Source organism: Oryctolagus cuniculus, chromosome 10, assembly GCF_051225735.1.
Source record: "Oryctolagus cuniculus isolate XC-2025 breed Fujian yellow rabbit chromosome 10, ASM5122573v1, whole genome shotgun sequence".
NCBI lineage: Eukaryota > Metazoa > Chordata > Mammalia > Lagomorpha > Leporidae > Oryctolagus > Oryctolagus cuniculus.
In genome coordinates this window covers 114,313,536-114,335,207 of record NC_142876.1, presented here as the reverse complement: position 1 = coordinate 114,335,207, position 21,672 = coordinate 114,313,536, and the positions used below count along the sequence as shown (strand labels likewise).

Here is a 21,672-nt window from a genome sequence, read left to right as displayed (position 1 = left end):
GTTAAATTTGTCCAAGATCACATCACTGTGGTCCAGTTAATGGTGGATGGACAACAATATGCCACTCTTCAAGAACCGGGCTTTGCCGATCTGCAAGTGCCAGATTGGAACCCCATATATCCACCCACGGCCACTGCCAAGATGTAGAGGTGTAATACATTATACTCTGAATTGCTGAGGTCATTGTCAATGTCGGGTAAGATCCCCTGGGGCAGCCCTTAACAGCTAGAGGAGTAGTCAAAGACAGGTAAGATCCCAAGAGGGGGGCGACGTAAGACAGACATGCTCCCTAAAGAGCTGATCCCAGTCAGAGGGGACAACCTAGGACAGGCACACTCTCTGTTGAGTTCCTCTTTCTCTCTTTAATATAAAACAAAAAGGGGGAAATACTGGGCATTGCCTAAAATCTCCATTACAACATGGTGCCTGGCGGATGTTTGAGGAGTGTGTTTGCGGCTGCGGAGTTAAGCCACATAGGATCGGACCACCTGCAGGGATAGGTCTGCTTTAGTTCTGGACGTGTGGACAGTGCATGATCCCTATACTTTGTTTAAGATGCCCCTGTATGTTGTACACCCACGCCTTCCTGACCTTTTTGCTGATTTGCTCCCCTACCACGTAAGCATTATAAGCGTGTACACTTCCTCAATAAAACAGTTCCTGCTTCAACAGGACTCATGGGTGCTTGCTGTGTTCTTGACCCGTCGGCCTTACCTTTCCCTTTTGCCTAGTCGGGGAGTACTTGTACTGTTCCCTGCTGGTCAGGGCCAGCCTCAGGCTTAAGATCCCAACATCACTGAGTTAATATTCACATCTTTTTGTAAAGATTTATTTATTTTTATTTGAAAGTCAGTGTTACACAGAGAGTGGAGAGGCAGAGAGAGACAGAGGTCTTCCACCTGATAGTTCACCCCCTTATTGGCTGCAATGGCCGGAGTTCTGCTGATCCAAACCCAGGATCCATGAGCTTCTTCCTGGCTCTAGGGGTCTGTAAATGCTGTTCCATAATGTTTCATATGAAAAGCTATGCATGGATTTGAATTATTTTGGCACCAAATTAACCTTGCAATTCCATTTGCCATGAGGTTCTGATAAATTCCATTGTTGTATCACCTGTGTTAAAGCACACTTGTGATTTTATATTTTGATTTTTTTTCCTAGTAAAAATGAATATTCTGTCTCAATAACTTTCAGGGCATGAATTGCTATCAAGGCTAGGTAATTATCAATGCATGATTCAGTATTGAAATTCTGTGTCCCCCTTCATATAAAGTGCTTCATCCAGGACGTTATGAGACTGGAGATACTTAATGCAATGTAGAAAGTGTGAGTAGCACAGAGTGGGGTTTATCCACACCAGATATTGGATAAATTCCTCAGAATAGTAAACTATAAACAAGATATACACATTTAGGAAACAAACTTTAAATTATTATTTGTCACAAAATTGACACATTGTCCCAAGATTTATTTCTCTCTCTCTCTCAGTACACACACACAAATATATATATATATATAGTTATTTCTATATATATATATATATAGTTATTTCAATAAGATTTTATTGGTTTTTTTTGGACAAGCAGAGTTAGAGAGAAAGAGAGAAAGATCTTCCTTCCGTTGTTTCACCCCCACCAAATGGCCGCTTCGGCCTTTGTGCTGCACCAATTTGAAGCCAGGAGCCAGGTGCTTCCTCCTGGTCTCCCATGTGGGTGCAGGGCCCAAGCACTTGGGCCATCCTCCACTGCCTTCTTGGGCCACAGCAGAGAGCTGGACTGGAAGAGGAGCAACCGGGACAGATTCTGGCGCTCCAACCAGGTCTAGTACCTGGGGTGCCAGCACCGCAGGCAGAGGATTACCCTAGTGAACCATGGTGCTGGCCTATTTTATTTTTAAAATAATACTATTATTTATTAATATCATACATAAATATATACGTGAGCATATGAAATAGAGCAAGAGAGAGAGAATGAATCTTCTATTCACTGGCTCACTGTCTCAATGCCTGCAAATCCACTGCTAGACAAGGTCAAATCCAACAGCTAGGAACTATTTCCAGGTATCCAACTTGGATGGCAGAGACCCAGTTACTGGAACCCTTACCTACCATACCCGAGGGTGCAATTTAGCCAGATGTTGGAATCAGGAGCAGAGAAAGACATCAAACCAGGCACTGAGGTACAGAGTGCTGGAACACTAACCACTACACCAGATGCCTAGCCCCAGTTGCTGTTGTGGATAAGATAAGGGTGCCGTTTACTCTGTGTAAATATTCTCTTCTCCAGCAGATTTGGTGAAGAGACTTATTCCCATACTGTGTGTCCTTGGCACTCTTGTGAAACTCACTTGTCAGAAGAGAAGACTTCTATGTCCAGCATATGCATCTGCATCTCAAAGTCATCCCAAAGCCCAGTGTTTGCATCCTGCCCTGCCCCCTCCTACCCGATAACCTGCCAGGTGGGGGTCCTCGCCCCTTCTGCCTGATAACCTTCCAGGTGCAGCCCAGTATTTGCACTTCAAATGTCTTCCCTGCACTTCCTCTAACAGGGCCCGGTGCCAGCCAGACTTCCCCTTGTCTGATAACTGCAGGGAGAAAAATCAGATAAAAGTTTTTCTATTTACATCCAGAAAGCCCTTTGTTCCAAGAGGAGCAGAGGTGAGGAAGCAAGACCTCTCCTTAAAAACCCCCAACCTCACTGTGTGCCCAGCCCTCTGCCTCTCTGCTGAGCTGGCCCCCTGACCTGGCCAGGTGTAATCTCTCTACTCAACCATGTAACCTCGCTCCTTCCCCCTCCCCTCCTAGTCAGAGCGACTGGGCACTCTCTCAGGTCCTGTCTTGAGAAGTGCCCATCCGTTCTTACAGATGTCCGTTCCCTAATAAACCTTGCTATTTTACCTCCCACTACTCTCTGTCTCATGCCTGAATTCTTTCTTGCGCAAAGACAAGAACCCTGCCATTTACTGGTAACAGTTATAACATCTACTTCAGCTGACAGTAGCAACTTCAGTGACACTCAGTCTGTACTTTGGGTTCTCCCTCATGCACCCTGTGCTACAGATGTCACAATTTTTGTATTCTGTGTCTTTAACAAATGTTTGTAGTTATTACATTGTCATTTATCTTTCGTACAGGATTGAAAGTGATTGGCGTGCCACCCTTGCAGTAGTGCAATGCCTACTATTGCTTTGTGTGTTTACCTTTGCTCTTGTCCTGTGAGCTTAGCCACGTCATATGAAAGGGTTTCTGTAGTGATTCACTGGTCTGTTTATGGAGCTAAGTATGAATCTCTCGGGAGGTCTCTGTCCACAATGCAGCACCACAGGGATCACTCAAGACCCCCTTCTTGTCTGTCTGTATCTTCCCTTTCCTGGCACTCATCTGCTGCCTGCTACCTCCCTGTCCATTCAACTCTAGAGTCAGTTTTAGATTTGTAAGCCATTCTTCTTCAAGAAACAAGTCATGTATAAATCCATATTGCATATGATGTGAATTTTTACACGCTTTTTGACTACTCCTCATATGCATATATTTAAATATTTTTTGAACCAAAATATACGTACCTTTCAATTTTTTAGATTTATTTTTTATTTGAAAGGCATTGTTACAGAGATGCAGACTCCCCAAATAGCTATAATAGCTGGAACTGAGAAGATCTGAAGCCAAGTGCCTGGAGCCTCTTCTAGTTCTCCCATGTAGATGCAGGTTCCCAAGGAACTGGGTCAACTTCTACTGCTTTCCCAGGCCATAGTAGAGAGCTGGGTCAGGAGTGGAGCAGCTGGGACTTGATTTGGTGTTCATATGAGATGCCATCACTACACGCAGTGGCTTTACCCCCTACGCCAGAGCACCAGACACTGAATTCAAATTTAATGGAGCTTTTTCTAGTACCCTTGTATTCCTAGGTGATAGAGTACATGTAATTTTGGTTTTGTAGCTGTTCTCTGGGTTGGTTTTTGAAACACTGGATTTTAGATGATGTTACTAGCTCAGAAGAAGTAAACTTCTCGTATGATTTTATAGATTTTTTTTCTTTTTCTAACTTAGAGATAATATACATCTGCAATGTTCATCTTCTGAATGGTTTCTGGTGCTAGATAATTTTCCATGTGTTGACTTATTACCTAATTCTGTGTTTAACCTCATAGTCAACATTTTATCTGGAAAGTTCCAAGCTAGAACTGCCCAAGGCAATGCTGAATGTCTCCAATGACAACATAGAATGGTTCATATATGAATCCACACTGAAAATGTCTCCACAATCTTTGCAGAGACTGCAGTAATGATTTACAGCAGTAGAATACAATCTTCGAATTATCATTGGTACAAGTTTACCAAATATTTCATAATTGTTGAAGAATGACAATTTGATACTTTTAAAGTCTAGTCACTTTATGTTTCTGAGAAAAAAATTTCATCATTGACTAGAACATAACTGCAAACATCTTTATTATGGTAAAATGCTCATAAAACTTTGCCCTTTAACCTTATTTAACTGTGCAATCCAGTTGCATTAAGTACATCCACTGTTGTACAACCACACCCACCACCCATTTCCAGAATGTTTTCTTCTTCCTGCATTGAATTCTGAGTCCATTAAACAAGAACTGCACTTTGTTCCCCTCCATCAGCCTCTGACCACCTTCTGAGAGGAGATTCTTAGAATACCTGTTCTTTGGTGGCTGAAGGATTTCACTTAGCATAATGTATTCAAGGTTCATGACAGAATTTCCTTCTTGTGTGGGACCATAAACAATTTCATCGTTTGTGCAACCCACACTTTATTTATACACTTCTGTGGTTGTTGGGTTGCTTCTACATTTTGATTGTTGTAATAATGCTGTTATGGGTTTTGGTGTGGAAATCACTATGTGAGTTCATGTATTCAATACTTTTTGGCATATATGTTGGAGTAGAGTAGCTGGATCACAGGAAATTTATAGTAAAAGGTGATTGCATGCATAGTTAGGCAATGTACAGATTAATGTGGATTTGTTAGAAAGTGCTTTGATCTCATGAATCAGTATTTTCTGGATCACACGAGACAGTGGCAAGTGGGATCTATCTCACATTTCATCTTGAGGAGCCACTCACACATAAAGTACATTTGTATCAGCTCATACCAGTACACTGTCCCATTATGCATTATGATTTTTCATGTATGCATGAGAGTCAATAAATCCAAGGATATGTCATAAATCCATATTATACTTTACCCAGACAACAATACTGGCTACTGTAATAAAAATGTGGAAACCAGTGCAATAGCTCATTTAGAGAACTGCCTTTCATTGAATAATTTAACATCTATTGTTCTCCCCCTAATGGATTTCACGAAGGTAATTATACGCTTTTCATTACAGAGGAACACACAAGGACTGACTGTGGCATAGTTGTTAGACACAATAATATGAATACAGTAAATAATTGGGTCATCATTCAACATGAGTCTTGAGGCAGAGAAAATGCAGTCCAAAATGCATATGACCATGAAAAAGCACATGAGCACCAGAATGGTCTGGGTGGCCCTTTGCTCAGGGGAGGCTCTTGGAGAAAGGCTGGTGTCACGCAGGTGCTGGGACTTCCTCCTGTGCCTGTACAGCAGGATCACCATGTATCCACTGGAGAGGGCCATGATCCCTACTTGAACGACTTCTCTCAAGATTGCCATTGTGGAAAATGTTTGCATTAGGAAATAGCTCATAGCCCAAACAGAGCAGGATTTAGTGGCATACATTAGACCGTGTGAGGTCCTATTGGTAGTGGCAGTGATGGAGATTATGAGGTGACTGCTGATGGACATAGAGAACAGGCATAGGACAAAAAGAGAGCACAGGATGCGTTGTGAAAATGCCTGCTTGTACTTGGCCAACCAGGAGCTCCTGGGGCTGAGGGTGATGGCCTGGAGGACACAGAGCAGGCAGGATGTGTACAGGGAGAGGGCCCGCAGCACCCGGTAGGAGAAGAAGACTGCTTTACATGTGACGTCATCCCAGGAACCCTGAGATCCAAACATGTCCATAGCCTGGCTCACCACAATCATCAGCATCACTAAGTGGATGAGGGCCAAGAGACCAATCGTCATGTCAGTGGGCTTGGGTCTGTGCTGGAGAAAGTAATTGAGGACGTGGAAGAGAAGAAGGAAGGCATTGGCTGGGACCCCAATGGAAATTTCAGTGTAATAAATGAATTTCATCTCATTGCTTTCGTAAATTTTATTATATTTATTCATATTATATTTGGAAAAAGTGTCTGAGGAGAAAAAGAAGAAGAATATTTCATCAAATTTGTTAGCCCATTCATCTGTTTCCTCCAACATTCTTGTCCTCCACAATATGGAGATGAACCCCAGGCATCTTTCTGCTCTTTAAACTGAAGCCCACATAACAGCCACACCCCTACCCCCAGGCCACCTCTCCTTTCTTAGGCTTGGATCAGGTGTGTCACCACTTGGTTCCAAAGTGTATAAGCTTTGCTCTTCATGAAACATTATCATAGGGCCATGTGTATGGAGCGGCTGTTAAGGCAATACTTGGGATGCCTGCACCCAATATCACAGTGCCGAGGTTTGAGCTCTTCTCTATCCCTCCTTCCTAGAAATGTGCTCCCTAGGAGAGGTAAGCGATGGCACACATGGTTGGGTTACCTCCAACCAGGTCAGAAACTAGATTGAGCCCCTGATTCCTAATATGTCCTGGCTTGCTCACGGCCAGTGTGGACAAGTGAATGTGAGAGTCATGCTCTCTTCCCCACCCCCACCATTCTGCCTCTCATAGAAACATAATCATTTTAAAGGGCCAAATATAATGTAAATATTCTTATTATAGCTTTTTCAGGAAGCACAAGCAATGTCTTATTTGATTAGATCTGCATCATCTTGATAGAGTGTCAGGAACAAAGAAGAATCTACAACATTTGTTGAAATGGAATGAAAAAGACTGCAAAAATAACAATAACACATACATAGTCTGACCAGCTTAGAATGCAAAGAATTTATTAATTTACATGCTGTTTTTGGTGTATTTATGCCGTACCATGTATTCCTATCTAATGTATCCATGGAGCAAAGTTGTTCAGAGTGCACTCTGGGGTCTGCCTGCTGGGTTTAAGTCCCTGGGCTGCCCTTCCCTCAAGTGTGACCTTTAGCCATCTGTGAGTCTGAGATTGCTCAGGTCCTCCACCGAGTATGCTCAGTCTGAGGTGTGCCCTGGATCTTTGTGCTACCTCGTGAGAAGAAAGATGAAGTGTACATACCAAATGTGGAAGTGGATCGGGAACGTAATCATATCCTAGAGATGTTAATCTCAGAAATGTTTCTTGTTATGCAGGTCCTCATAAATGTGATCTAGGGGCTTCCTGCAGTTCTTTAATGAATGATCAACTCTGTCTCTGCCTCGAGGAGAGAAGACAAAATAGAAGAAAAGCAGAATATTTTAATAATATTGGTTAGAGAACTCTGGTGTAATTTTAAGTCTCTGGATCCCCTAGATAGGGAAACTCTTAACAAGTTGTTATTATCTTGTCTAAGCCCTGAGCAGTGTCCAGTTGTCAACTCTTAGGAAGATCTTCTCATAATTACTCACACATGTAGAATGTGGGTATTGAATAGGACCCCAGCTGGAGCAGTTTCAGAGTCATTGTATTTTAAGAGCATCCATTAAATCTAGAAATATAACTTCCATATGCTCCAGCTTTCTGGCAACTGGTGGTAAATCTAAGAGACACGAAAACATTCTATCAAAGAGTTACTTAAACCCCCGTGTGTGTTGTAGCACTGGTCACAATGTCCAACAGATGGAATCTTTCAAGATGTGTATTATCAAATGAATGTATTAAGAAAGTGTAATATACTCACACAGTATTATATTTACGACAGAAAACAATGAAATCCTGTTAATTTCAAAAATGCATGGAACTGGGAGACATTGTGTTAAGTGACATAAAGCCTGGTAGAGAATGATGAACAGCCTTTATGGGTCATATATGATCGCTAGTAAATGGCTGTAAATGGAATTCTTCTCTTTACAGATGGCATATGCCTAGTTTTTGTACTTATCTACTATGAGTAATATATAAACATATAACTTTTTAAAAGTATAATTTTAAATAATGCCCATTAGCAGTTCATAAAAAACTTTTTAAATGGCCCTGTGGGCCAGCACCATGGTGCACTAGGTTAAACCTCCACCCGTGGCACTAGCATCCCATATGGCTGCTAGTTCTATCTGGATTGTTCCTATTACAGCCCAGCTCTCTGCTGTGTCCTGGGGAGGCAGTGGAGGATGGCCCAAGTGCTTGGGCCCCTGCACCTGTGTGGGAGACTGGGAGGAAGCACCTGACTCCTGGCTTTGGAAAAGCATAGCTCTGGCCATTGCTGCCATCTAGGGAGTGATCATGGGGAAGGAAGACATTTGTCTCTGTCTCTCTCTAACTCTGTTAAATTCAATAAATAGAAATTATTAAAAACAGCTCAGAAATTACATTTCTGTGAAATATAGCTTTAATTTAATTCAGTTTAATTAGACCTTTATGACTTGAGCACATAGTGAACTCATCTCACTGGGGCGCTTGCTCTAAACATCTGGGAATCGAGAGTGTTTGACTCTAATTCCAGTGTTGCTTAAGACAGAGCAGTGCCACAGACACCAGTGTTTTAGGAGGAGCAGGAGTGTACACAGCCCAGCAGTGTGAAGGAATAGGTAGAAACACAGCTTCCGTGAGTCCTTGGTTTAAGACCACTGATGCTCTTTGCTGATGGTGAAAGTCCACAGCAGGACAACAGGAAATGGAACTCCTACTCCAGGGTGTGGAGCAGGAACAGTGACACAGTTGATGGCATCAGAGTGACAGCTGTGCTTTCCTCCAGGAGTGCCGGCACAGACGTGGAGAACACATCTCACCAGAGCTATCCACATGACGGACCATACACCCTCTATCAGCAAACCCCATCTCTAATACATATGGCTGCACTGTATGTAAATATTATGTGGTGTCTGTAGTAATATCATCACTGAAGCATCACTCTGGTGAGTAGGAACCTTCAAAACACAGCTAAGTTCAATGCTCAGAGCGAGTCCTCTCCCAGCTCTGCCTCATCACATGCACACCTGAACAGCACAGTGGGCTCTAGGGAATCACGACACAGGACAGCGCTCTCTGCCACCAGCAGGGTAATCTAGGATACACCATCCAGCATGGCTCCTAGGGATGTTGGTGCAGAGACAGGACCTGGGTGGAGATGCTGGGGCATGGTGTGATGCCTGTCCATCACGCGTCAGTACTCGCTCAGCCTCCCATGCATGAAGGGGCAGCCTTCAGTGTGTGCTTCCCACAGAGCTGCACTCCATCATCATGACTGGTGCTCCTCACTACGGTCACCTTCTGTGTGTGACAGTGAGACTGCATGAGAGGGTACAGGGAGGCGAGACTGGCCATGCTCCATGCAGGTGGGTGTGGGACTGGGTGGTAGCACAGCCCACTGTCTCTCACAGAGCATTTCCAGCTGGGAAACTCTGAGGATCCCTGGGGGAGTGGCGGGCAGAGCCAAGAGGATGATCTCATCCCCACATAGTCCTGGGTGCTGTGTACAGAGATGCTGGGAAATGCAGGAGCCCTGGGGTGTGAGGGAGAAACACATGGAGAACACTTGGGCAAGGAAAGGCAGCTATTTTAATATAAATGGAGGTGAGAATTAACCACTGTCTTTGTAGCTGAAAGGGTTGTGGAGCTCAGCTCATGTTGGCACATATAGGCAGAGTATTTACAATGCCCATATTATTAATCTATCTTGAGAAAGGTTAGGCAAAGGAAAGGATCATGTGAAAGTGCAAAGAAAGCACCCCAGGAGCTCAGCACAGATGCTGTGCTATCCTTACCAGAACCAGAGCCCTGCAGCTGCCTGCTGCCTGCTGCAACTGAGTTGGAACGAGAGCCCTGAGCAACTTTCTGGCTGGATGGCAGTGGCTCTCCTTCATCTGCACTCACCCTCTGTCTGGGTGACAAGGGTAGTAAATGGGTTCAGGTTTTCCTGTTCACGGGAAGTGCATGCAAAGCTGTCCTTTGGGAGAAATCTGAAACCTAAGCCAAGACCTGGGCAGGATCAGGTTCAAGTCCCCAGCATGTTTGTGCATTTGGAATGAGATCAGTCTCCTCCATCTTAAAGAATTGGGAGGTGGGCTGCAAAACCAGACTGCAGAGAAAGACTGAGGGACGCAGTTCCCAAATCCTCTGCAGCTCTTTGAATTTGCCCTATTTCCTGTTTTGAGCTGAGAGGTGGAAGCATGCATCACCTTCCCTTGCCTTTAATGTTTCCTGGAATTGCAATGCCTTGTCCATCACTGTCCTCGCACTGGGAGAGCACAGGCTACAGGTTGTCATCCTGCACTCATAGAATCTGTAATTAGAACTGGAGAAAGAAACTTTCCTGACAAGATACTGGTGATACTGGTGTATATCTCACAGGGATGTGAGGTTACTCTCAATTCCTCATCAGGATGCAAAAGTTGCTTTTTAATCATCAGAAACTGCAGCAATCACTTAGGCATAAGAGTTCCACTTGATTCATGAACTTGAGAAGGGCACATCTCATTACATAAAATAAAACAGTTGTTAACACCAGTTCCCAGGTCATGTGGATGAGCCTTAGTTACACTTCAGTTTAAGCTCACTAGGTGCATAATATATAGCATGAGTCAGCAAGTGCAAAAAAAGTGATTGTAGTAAGAAACAGGAGCAGATACCTAAAACTAACTAGGTTCTGTGAAAAATCATTTATTTGTAGGTACCTGGACATCCAAGGGCTGAATGACCTGAGAAGCAGACATCCCAAGTGCATTGCACAGGGACCCTCCTCTAGGCTGAATAGAGCTGATGGCCCCAGTGAAGTTCCCACCTCCCTCACCACTGCCCAGTTCCCCCATCAGTCCCCATCTGAGGCCCCACCACCTCTGGTTCCCAGGTGTGGAGTAAAGAGCCACTCACCAGGCAGACGTGTGCAGGGGACTCTGTGCACCTGAGAGGAACCTGCAGTTTTAAGGGAAGGACATCTGAGCTCATCTCTCTGCAGGCTGTCATTTTCGCTCTGCCCAGAGGTGATGGATCCCACTGGGGAGCTGAGAACATGGAGACCCCAGTGGAACACATCACCTGTGTCCTCATGTCCTTTATTCCCTCCTGCACAAGAGGAGCCTGGGGAGAGCTGAGTTCAGAACTTCTTCTGAGTCCTGACTGGAATGTCAGAAGGGACCAATCGTGTAGATGACATCAAGTTCTCTCTTGTGACCCTGAGAGCAGCTTAGTGCCTACCCCCTCCAAACTGCAGCACCCTGGCCTCTTGTGAGACCACAGTGGCACCGAGGTCCTCTCCACCCATTGTGTGATGGCACCCTGTCCCCAGGGCCACCCTCACCTTGTTCTCCTGTCTCCTCGCCTTTTTTGGGTCTGTAATTCCAGTATCATAGGCTCTCAGCTTCAAAATTCAAACTGTGACTCTAATTTTGAACATATATTTAATAAAGTTGACACTATTATTTTCATAAAGAAATGGAAATGCAAAGGGAACCATATTAACGTTCAAGAACTGAACGCTGTAACAGGTCCAAAATCTGACACTTGGGATGGTGCCCCTAAGAGGACAGGACACCAGAGCTGAAATCTTTGAGCATCTGCAGTTTCTTTTTTCCTTTCTGATCTCTGCTTTGGAATTAAGACCCAGGTCTGGCCCACACTCAAGGGGGAGGGTGTTAAATGCCCCCTCCTTGCTGGGGCTCTTTCTGCATGCATGATTTTGTCTTCTTCCCCCTAACTTATTTGTGTGCACACCTTTATTTTTCTTCTTACATCAGTACGTGCTCATATATCCACCTTACCATGTCATTACCTTTATTGCTCCAATGGTTTCCTACCTTGGCTTTTGTGAGTTCTTTCACCTATGTTCCTGGGCCTTTGTCAGGCATCCATATATTTTGTCTGCAGATAACCTTCTTTCTAATGTAAGATGTCCTGGCTCCTGTTTTGTTTACCTGGTTAGTCCTAGAGTCAGCAATTTCTGCCACAAGTCAGGTTTCTTTTCCATCGTGATTAGCAGGGTTTGCATCATTTTTGGTGCTTGAATAAAATGAGAACGTGCAGTCCTTATTCAAACAGAGAACAAGTGGAAGTGGTGTTTAAAACATTAGATGCAGACTTGCTATGGTGCTTTTTTCTTTGCTCTTTAATACTATTTTAGATAATGAAATATTAATCTTTATTGACATGAATTTTAACAGGTATCATGACAACTTTAAATAAAATGTAAGAACATTGAGCTTGGATGTGGAATCCACAATTATACAAATCAGTTTGTGTTCTTCATTGAATATGGATTTTATTCATGCCAGGAAAGTTAAGTGCTGCAAAAATAAAACCAATTCAATTGTGTCTACTACAGCTTGATACACAGGCACACCACCAGCAACCCCTGCCCTTGGCTTATTGTTGGCAACAAAGACTGAAAGGAAATTTTAAATGATAGATTGCCCTGGCTTTCCCTTTCCTTCCATGTCATTGGCATGAAAATTTGTGTCACGTGGTGATGGAACAGGTGTTAGAAAGAAAGTTGGGCCGGCGCTGTGGCTCACTAGGCTAATCCTCCCACTTGCGGCGCAGGCACACGGGGTTCTAGTCCCAGTCGAGGCGCCGGCTTCTGTCCTGGTTGCCCCTCTTCCAGGCCAGCTCTCTGCTGTGGCCAGGGAGTGCAGTAGAGGTTGGCCCAAGTCCTTGCGCCCTGCACCCCATGGGAGACCAGAATAAGTACCTGGCTCCTGCCATCGGATCAACGCAGTGCAATGGCCACAGCGCTCCAGCTGCAGTGGCCATTGGAGGGTGAACCAATGGCAAAGGAAGACCTTTCTCTCTGTCTCTCTCTCTCACTTTCCACTCTGCCTGTCAAAAAAAAGAAAAAAAAAGAAAGGGATAGGGTTTCTTGGTCTCAGGCATTTCTTAGGCTATGTTGCATTCCTTCTGCATTTGAACCAGGTTCTGTTGTGAGCAGGCCCCCAGAGTGTCCTGGCTTTCCATGCCTGAAATACTCTCATGGGCTTTTCAGCCGGATCCGCATGCCTTAAGGGCTGATTCTGAGCCCAGAGTGTTGTTTAGGACATCTGCCATTCTATGGGTCTGCTGTGTATCTCACTTCCCATGTTGGATCGTTCTCTCCCTTTTTTATTCTATCAGCTAGTATTTGCAGACACTATTCTTGTTTATGGGATCCCTTTGATTCTTAGTCCTATAATTATGATCAATTGTGAACAGAAATTGATCACTTGGACTAGTGAAATGGCATTGGTACATGCCACCTTGATGGGATTGAATTGGAATCCCCTGGTATGTTTCTAACTCTACCATTTGAGGTAAGTCAGCTTGAGCATGTACCGAATTGCACATCTCCTCCCTCTCTTATTCCCACTGTTATATTTAACAGCGATCACTTTTCAGTTAAGTTTCAGCACTTCAGAATAATTGTGTATTGATTACAGTATGCAACCAAAAGTATTAAGTAGAACAAACAAAAAAAATATACTAAGAGGGATAACATATTAAGTTGTTCATCAACACTCACAGCGAGGGCTGATCAAGTCACCGTTTCTCATAGTGTTCATTTCACTTTAACAAGTTTCCTATTTGGTGCTCAGTTAGTTGTATGGAGAACATATGATATTTGTCCCTCTGGGAATGGCTGAATTCACTCAGCATGATGTTTTCCAAATTCCTCCATCTTGTTGCAAATGACCGGGTTTCGTTGTTTTTGCTGCATAGTATTACATAGAGTACATGTCCCATAATTTCTTTATCCAGTCTACTGTTGATGGGCATTTGGGTTGGTTCCAAGTCTTAGCTATTGTGAATTGAGCTGCAATAAACATTAATGTGCAGACTGCTTTTTTTGTTTGCCAATTTCATTTCCTTTGGGTAAATTCCAAGCAGTGGGATGGCTGGGTTGAATGGTAGGGTTATATTCAGGTTTCTGAGGAATCTCCAGACTGAATTCCATAGTGGCTTAACCAATTTGCATTCCCACCAACAGTGGGTTAGTGTCCCTTTTTCCCCACATCCTCACCAGCATCTGTTGTTGGTAGATTTCTGCATGTGAGCCATTCTAACCGGGGTGAGGTGAAACCTCATTGTGGTTTTGATTTACATTTCTCTGATTGCTAGTGATCTTGAACATTTTTTCATGTGTCTGTTGGCCATTTGGATTTCCTCTTTTGAAAAATGTCTATTGTGGTCCTTAACCCATCTCTTAAGTGGGTTGTTTTTCTTGATCTTGTGGAGTTTCTTGATTTCTTTGTAGATTCTGGTTATCAACCCTTTATCAGTTGTATAGTTTGCAAATATATTTTCCCACTCTGTCCTCTGTCTCTTCATTTTCCGGACTGTTTCTTTTGAAGTACAGAAACTTCTCAATTTGAGGCAATCCCAATAGTTGATTTTGGCTTTGACTGCCTGTGCTTCTGGGGTGCTTTCCAAGAAGTCATTGCCGGTACCTATATCTTGCAGGGTTTTTCCAATGCTCTCTAATAATTTGATGGTGTCAGGTCGTAGATTTAAGTCTTTAATCCATGTTGAGTGAATTTTTGTGTAAGGTGAAATGTAGGGGTCTTGCTTCATGATTCTGCATGTGGAAATCCACTTTTCCCAGCACCATTTATTGAATTGACTGTGCTTACTCCAGGGATTGCTTTTGGATACTTCATCAAATATGAGTTGGCTGTAGATGTTTGAATTGATTTCTGGTGTTTCTCTTCTGTTCCATTGGTCTATCCATCTTTTTCTGTACCAGTACCATGCTGTTTTGATTACAACTGCCCCGTAGTATGACCTGAAATCTGGTATTGTGATGCCTCAGGCTTTGTTTTTGTTGTACAAGATTGCTTTAGCTATTCGAGGTCTCTTGTGCCTCCATATAAATTTCAGCACCAATTTTTCCAGATCTGAGAAGAAGGTCTTTGGTATCCTGATTTGTGTTGCATTGAATCTATAAATTGCTTTTGGGAGAATGGACATTTTGATGATATTGATTCTTCCATTCCATGAGCATGGAAGATTTTTCCATTTCTTGGTATCCTCTTCTATTTCTTTCTTTAAGGTTTTGTAATTTTCATGGTAGAGATCCTTGACGTCCTTGGTTAAGTTTATTCCAAGGTATTTGATTGTTTTTGTAGCTATTGTGAATGGGATTGATCTTAGAAGTTCTTCCTCAGCCATGGCATTTCCTGTGTATACAAAGGCTGTTGATTTTTGTGCATTGATTTTATACCCTGCTACTTTGCCAAACTCTTCTATGAGTTCCAATAATCTCTTAGTAGAGTTCTTTGGATCCCCTAAATAAAGAAATATATCATCTGCAAAGAGGGATTGTTTGAGTTCTTCCTTCCCAATTTGTATCCCTTTAATTTCTTTTTCTTACCTAATAGCTCTGGCTAGAAACTCCAGAACTATATTGAGTAGCAGTGGTAAGAGTGGGCATCCCTGTGTGGTACCAGGTCTCAGTGGAAATGCTTCCAACATTTCTCCATTCAATAGGATGTTGGCTGTGGATTTTTCATAAATTGCTTTGATTGTATTGAGGAAAGTTCCTTCCAAACCCAGTTTGCTTAGAGTTTTCATCATGAAAAGGTGTTGTATTTTATCAAATGCTTTCTCGGCGTCTATTGAGATAATCATATGGTTTTTCTTCTGCAATCTGTTAATGTGGTGTATCACATTGATTGATTTGCGAATGTTGAAGCATCCCTGCATACCAGGGTAAATCCCACTTGGTCTGGGTGGATGATCTTTCTGATGTGTTGTTGCATTCTATTGGCCAGAATTTTATTGAGGATTTTTGCATCTATGTTCATCAGGGATATTGGTCTGTAATTCTCTTTCAATGCTGCATCGTTTTCCGGCTTAGGAATTAAGGTGATGCTGGCTTCATAGAAAGAATTTGGGAGGACTCCCTCTTTTTCGATTGCTCTGAGTAGTTTGAGAAGAATTGGAGTCAGTTCTTCTTTAAATGTCTGGTAGAATTCAGCCATGAATCCATCAGGTCCTGGGCTTTTCTTTGTTGGGAGGGCCTTTATTATAGTTTCCATTTCTGTCTCAGTTATGGGTGTGTTTAGGTTTTCGATGTCTTCCTGGTTCAATTTAGGTAGGTTGCATGTGTCCAGGAATCTATCCATTTCTGATAGCTTTCCCTGTTTGCCTGCATACAAGTCCTTGTAGTAATTTCTGATGATTCTTTTTATTTCTGTGGTGTCTGTTGTTACGTTTCCTTTTTCATCTCTGATTTTATTGATTTGGGTCTTTTCTTTTTTTTTAGTTAGTTTGGCCAATGGGGTGTCAATTTTGTTTATTTTTTCAAAAAACCAGCTCCTAGTTTTCCTGATTTTTTGTAATTTTTTTTATTCAATCCTGTTAATTTCTTCTCTGATTTTAATTATTTCTCTTCTCCTACTAGATTTGGGTCTTGTTTGCTGTAGGTTTTCTAGATCCTTGAGGTGAATTGAAAGCTCATTTATTTGGTGCCTTTCCAATTTCTTGATGTAGGCACCTATTGATATAAACTTTCCTCTTAACCCTGCTTTTGCTGTATTCCATAAGTTTTGGTATGTTGTGCTGTTATCCTCATTTACTTCCAGAAAATTTTTGATTTCTCTTTTAATTTCTTCTATGACCCATTGTTCATTCAGGAGCATGTTGTTCAATCTCCATGTGTTTGCGTATGCTCTAGGGATTCCTGAGTTGCTAATTTCCAGCTTCATTCTGCTGTGGTCTGAGAAGCTGCATGGTATTATCCTAATTCTTTTGAATTTGCTGAGACTTGCTTTATGGCCTAGTATGTGGTCAATCCTAGCAAAGGTTCCATGTACTCCTGAGAAGAATGTCAATGCTTTATATGTAGAATGAAAAGTTCTCTAGATATCTGTTAGATCCATTTTTGGCTATATTGTCATTTAAATCTACTGTCTCCTTGCTGATCTTCTGTCCTATTGATCTATTTCTGAGAGTGGAGTATTGAAGTCCCCCAGTACTATTGTATTGGGGTCTAAGTCTCCCTTTAAGTCCCTTAACAAATCTTTTAGATAAACCGGTGCCCTGTAGTTAGGTGCATATACATTGATAATTGTTATATCTTCTGTTGAATTGATCCCTTAATCATTATATAGTGTCCCTCTTTGTCTCTCTTAACAGTTTTTGTGGTAAAATTTATGTTGTTCGATATTAAGATGGCTACACACACTCTTTTTTCATTTCTGTTGGCATGGCATCTCTTTTCCAGCCTTTCACTTTCAGTCTATGCATCTTTGTTGGAAAGATGTGTTTCTTGTTAGCAGCAAATAGATGGGTTTTGTTCCTTAAGCCAATCAGCCAATCGGTGTCTTTTAACTAGACAGTTCAGGCCATTAATGTTCAATGTGACTAATGATAAGTGGTAACTTTGCCCTGCCATTTGCCAGATAAGTTCTAATATTTGCTTTGAATTCCCTGTGATCTTTTGCTGTGAGGTTTCCTTCCTTTACCTTCTTTCATATTGATGACCGTGTTTGTGTTTCTGTGTGCAACACATCTTTAAGCATCTTTTGCAGGGCTGGACGAGTGGCCACAAATTCTTTCAATTTCTGTTTGCTATGAAAAGTCTTTATTTCACCTTCATTCACAAATGATAGCTTTGCAGGATATACTATTCTGGGCTGGCAGTTTTTCTCTCCTAGTACCTGGGCTATGTCTTGCCATTCCCTCCTAGCTTGTAGGGTTTCTGATGAGAAGTCAGCTGTGAGTCTGATTGGAGATCCTCTGAGAATAATCTGACGTTTCTCTCTTGCATGTTTTAGGATCTTTTCTTTATGTTTCACTGTGGAGAGTTTAATTACAACGTGTCATGGTGAGGATCTCTTTTAGTCGTGTTTATTAGGGGTTCTGTGAGCTTCCTGTACTAGGATGTCTCTGTCCTTCTCCAAACCTGGGAAATTTTCTGCTATTTTCTCAGTAAAAAGGCCTTCTAATCCTTTCTCCCTCTCCATGCCTTCAGGAACTCCTAGAACCCGAATGTTGGGTTTTTTAATAGTATCCTGAAGATTCCCGACAATATGTTTTAGAATCCTAATTTCCTCTTCTTTTCTTTGGTCTGACTGTATCCTTTCCTGTTCTCTGTCTTCTAAGTCCGATATTCTCTCTTCTGCTTCACCCATTCTGTTTGTAAGGCTCTTTATTGTGTTTTTCATTTGATCTATTGAATTCTTCACTTCATTATGAGTTCTCATCACTATACCAGTTTTCTGTATTACTAGTTGCTTCATTTCATTTTGATTCCTCCTTAACATTTCGTTTTCATGAGATTTTCTATCTTGTCCATTAAGGATTTCTGTAGTTCAAGAATTTGTTTTTGAGAACTTCTTAATGTTCTTATCAATCTTTTGAGATCTCCTTCTTGCATTTCTTCTATCTCATCATCTTCATAATCTTGAATTGGGGTGTCTTTTTCATTTGGGGGCATCATAGTGACTTCCTTGTTTTTATTACCTCAGTTTTTGCGTTTGTTATTTGGCATATTGGAGATATTTGGTTTCTTCACTGTAGTGCTTTTTCTTGTTATACTATGACTCTACCTTAAGTGGACTGTTTTTGATGGAGTCTTAGAGGCTTGAGGTGGGTGTGGCCTGGGAGCTCTGTTTGGTGTGCCAAAGGTGACACTCCCAGGTTAGGCATGGTAGATCTCTCTCTCTCTCTCTTTCTTTCTTTTTTTGATTCAAAAGGGAAGCAATTCCGCACAGCTGAACGAATTTGGAGGTAGTTAGCAGGCAAATGATATACCCACAGGAGCCAGAGATCGGAAGCTCTTTCCCAAGGACCACACAGGGAATCTGTTCTGCCCTCAGAGTGGGCTCAGATTCTCCTTCAGTCTCTCACTGGGTTGCCAAAGTTACGGAATTGTAGTGTCTCTGGAGAGTACTCACGTGAATTCTGTGAGTTCTCTCCCCCACCGTCTCTTTTTTCACAGTCTCAGTTCAGTAGTACCACAAATTTACTAGGTCCTAATCTTCTGTTAATTCGCCCCGCCCAGAGTCAGGTTTATCTGCTAGGCTCAGGGCCAGTGCAGATCTGAGGTCACTCTGCTTATGACGTATGTCCAAGATGGCGCCTGCTCTTTGTCTTGCTCGCCTTTGAGAGGTGAGCGGAGAGAGAGAAACCCGTGTCCATATCAGTCACTTTTTTTTCTCTCTATCTCTCTTCTAGTTAGCCTGGTGAACTTTTCCCCCTGGGGTCGTTCCCTCTAGTCTCCTCTTTCTGCTTGCCTGCCGGTGTCTCGGGCTATTGAGGTTTGGCTCACCTCGTGTTCCAGCGCTGGTGTGTTGAGTCTGCAGCTGGTGTCCCGAACTGTGGGCTCCCACGCTCTCCACGCAGGTCCACTGTGAATCACTCACTCTGGAAGAGATTCTTCTGCTGTTTCTTCCCCTACTCTTCCTTGAACCTGTAGTATCTGCACTTTTATTAAACTGTCTCTCCCTGGACTATCAGTGTGCTCCCTTCCTATTCCGCCATCTTGCCTCCTCCCCATAACATACTCTTTTAAAAAAACATTTATTTGAAAAGCATAGTTACACAGCGGCAGAGAGAGAGAGGAGGGTGTGGTCTTCCATCCACTGGTTCACTTCCCTGATGACCACAATGGACTGATCTGTGCCTATAAGAAGCCAAAAGTAGGAGTTTCCTCAGGATCTCCCACACAGGTGCACGGGCCCAAGAAATTAGGCCACCCTCTACCGTTTTCCCAGGCCATAGCAGAGAGCTTGATCAGAAGTAGAGCAGCCAGGAATCAAACCACTGCCCATATGGGATGCCGGCCCTGCAGGTGGTGGCTTTATACACTAAGCTACAGTGCCAGCCCCCAACATACTTCTTTTTTTTTTTTTTTTTGTGCTGCGGTCGCTGCACCGTGCTGATCCAAAGGCAGGAGCCAGGTGCTTCTCCTGGTTTCCGATGCAGGTGCAGGGCCCAAGCACTTGGGCCATCCTCCACTGCACTCCCGGGCCATTACAGAGTGCTGACCTGAAGAGGGGCAACCAGGACAGTATCTGGCGCCTTGAACAGGTCTAGAACCCAGTGTGCCAGCGCCGCAGGCACAGGATTAGCCTATTGAGCTGCAGCGCCGGCCCCAACATACTCTAATTTTACATTGTAATAACATATAATAATATGATGCTCCATTAGAAAACAAGATCTGAAAGTAAAAAATAGACCACTGTTCAATAGGAATATAGATAAATGCTATAAACGGTTATAAAATCCTAAGATACCAGTTTCACTCATACACTTTTTTTGGGGTACTCTATATGTTAACTACCACAAATAAGAGAAAACTGGTGACATTGTTTTTGGATCCTGATTAATTCACTAGCCATTTGGTATCTAGTTGCATCTGTTTTCTTGTGTAAGATGAGATTTCATTATTCTGTATGGCTGAGAAGTATTCCATCATGTATATACACCAAAGTTGTTTATTTAGTCATCAGTTGGTGGACATCTAGTTTGATTCCATACCTTACTGATTTGTGAATTGAGCTGCCATAAACATGAGGGCACGGGTAACTGTTTCTTATGGTAAATCCATTTCTTTTGGTAAATTAATAGAATGGCTGTGTCCTATGATGGAATAATTTTTAGATTCCCAAGGAAGCCGGTTTACTTTCCATACAGTGTACCAGGGTAGTTTTTTGGTGATACCTATTGTAACTGGGCTGAGATGATACCTAATTGTGGTTTTTACTTGCATTCCTCTGATGGAGAGTGAGCCTGAGCATTTTTTTCATGTGTCTGTTGGCCATTTGTGTTTGATCCTTTAAAATAATGCATATTCATGCCCTTTCCCTCTGCTCTATTGGATTTTTTATTTGCTTTATTGTTGTTGAGTTTATTGAGTGCCTCATATATTCTGGATAATCCTTTATCAGATGCATAGGTTGTCTACTTGATCCATTGATTAAAGTGGGGTGAAGTTCCCCATTATTATTGTATTATATGTCTCCTCTTAGATATATTATTTTAAACAACTGGGTACCCTAGTTGGATGTACATTTACTATAGTTACATCTTTCTTTGAGTTTATGACTTAAGTGTTCCATATTGTCCTCCTTTGACTCTTTTACTGGTTTTGGTCTTAAATCTATTTTGTTTGATACTTAGATACTCAGGCTAATTTTTTGTTTCCATTTGCATGAAATATCTTTCTTGATCCTTTCACATTCAGTCTGTGTGTATCTTTGGTGAGGAGATGTGTTTCTTGGAGGCAGTAGATAAATGGGTTTTGTTTATTTGTCCACTTTGGCCAGTCTGTATCTTTTAATTGAAGAATTTAGTCCTTTTGCGTCTAAGGTTATTACTGTTAAGTAAAGTCTTGTTTCTTACATTTGTCCATAAATATTCATATTGTTTGTTTTAGATCTTCTTTGCTCTTTTACCAGGAGTCCTGTACATTATTTCATGATGTGATTATCATTTTCTGTTTCTGTGTGTAGTACAACTTTATGTGTCATTTGTAAGACTGGCCAGAGAGTGATTTTAAATTTCATGTTTTGGAAATTTTTTGTTTTCCTTTGATTTTAAATGAGAGCTTCTTTGGGAGTCAGGTATGCTATTTTCTGACATTAGGTGTTTTT

At 42.3% G+C, this 21,672-nt stretch overlaps 2 protein-coding genes across 3 annotated transcripts in view; both read right to left on the bottom strand.

The window, feature by feature from the left end:
- LOC138846706 (uncharacterized) overlaps positions 1–21,672 on the bottom strand; it is a 480,670-nt gene that overhangs the window by 62,955 nt on the left and 396,043 nt on the right. The gene's annotated exons all lie outside the window — the stretch shown is intronic.
- ORYCUNV1R1551 (vomeronasal 1 receptor oryCunV1R1551) lies at positions 5,268–6,230 on the bottom strand. The gene is given in 1 exon segment (NM_001167238.1): positions 5,268–6,230. A coding segment is annotated over 1 exon segment (963 nt).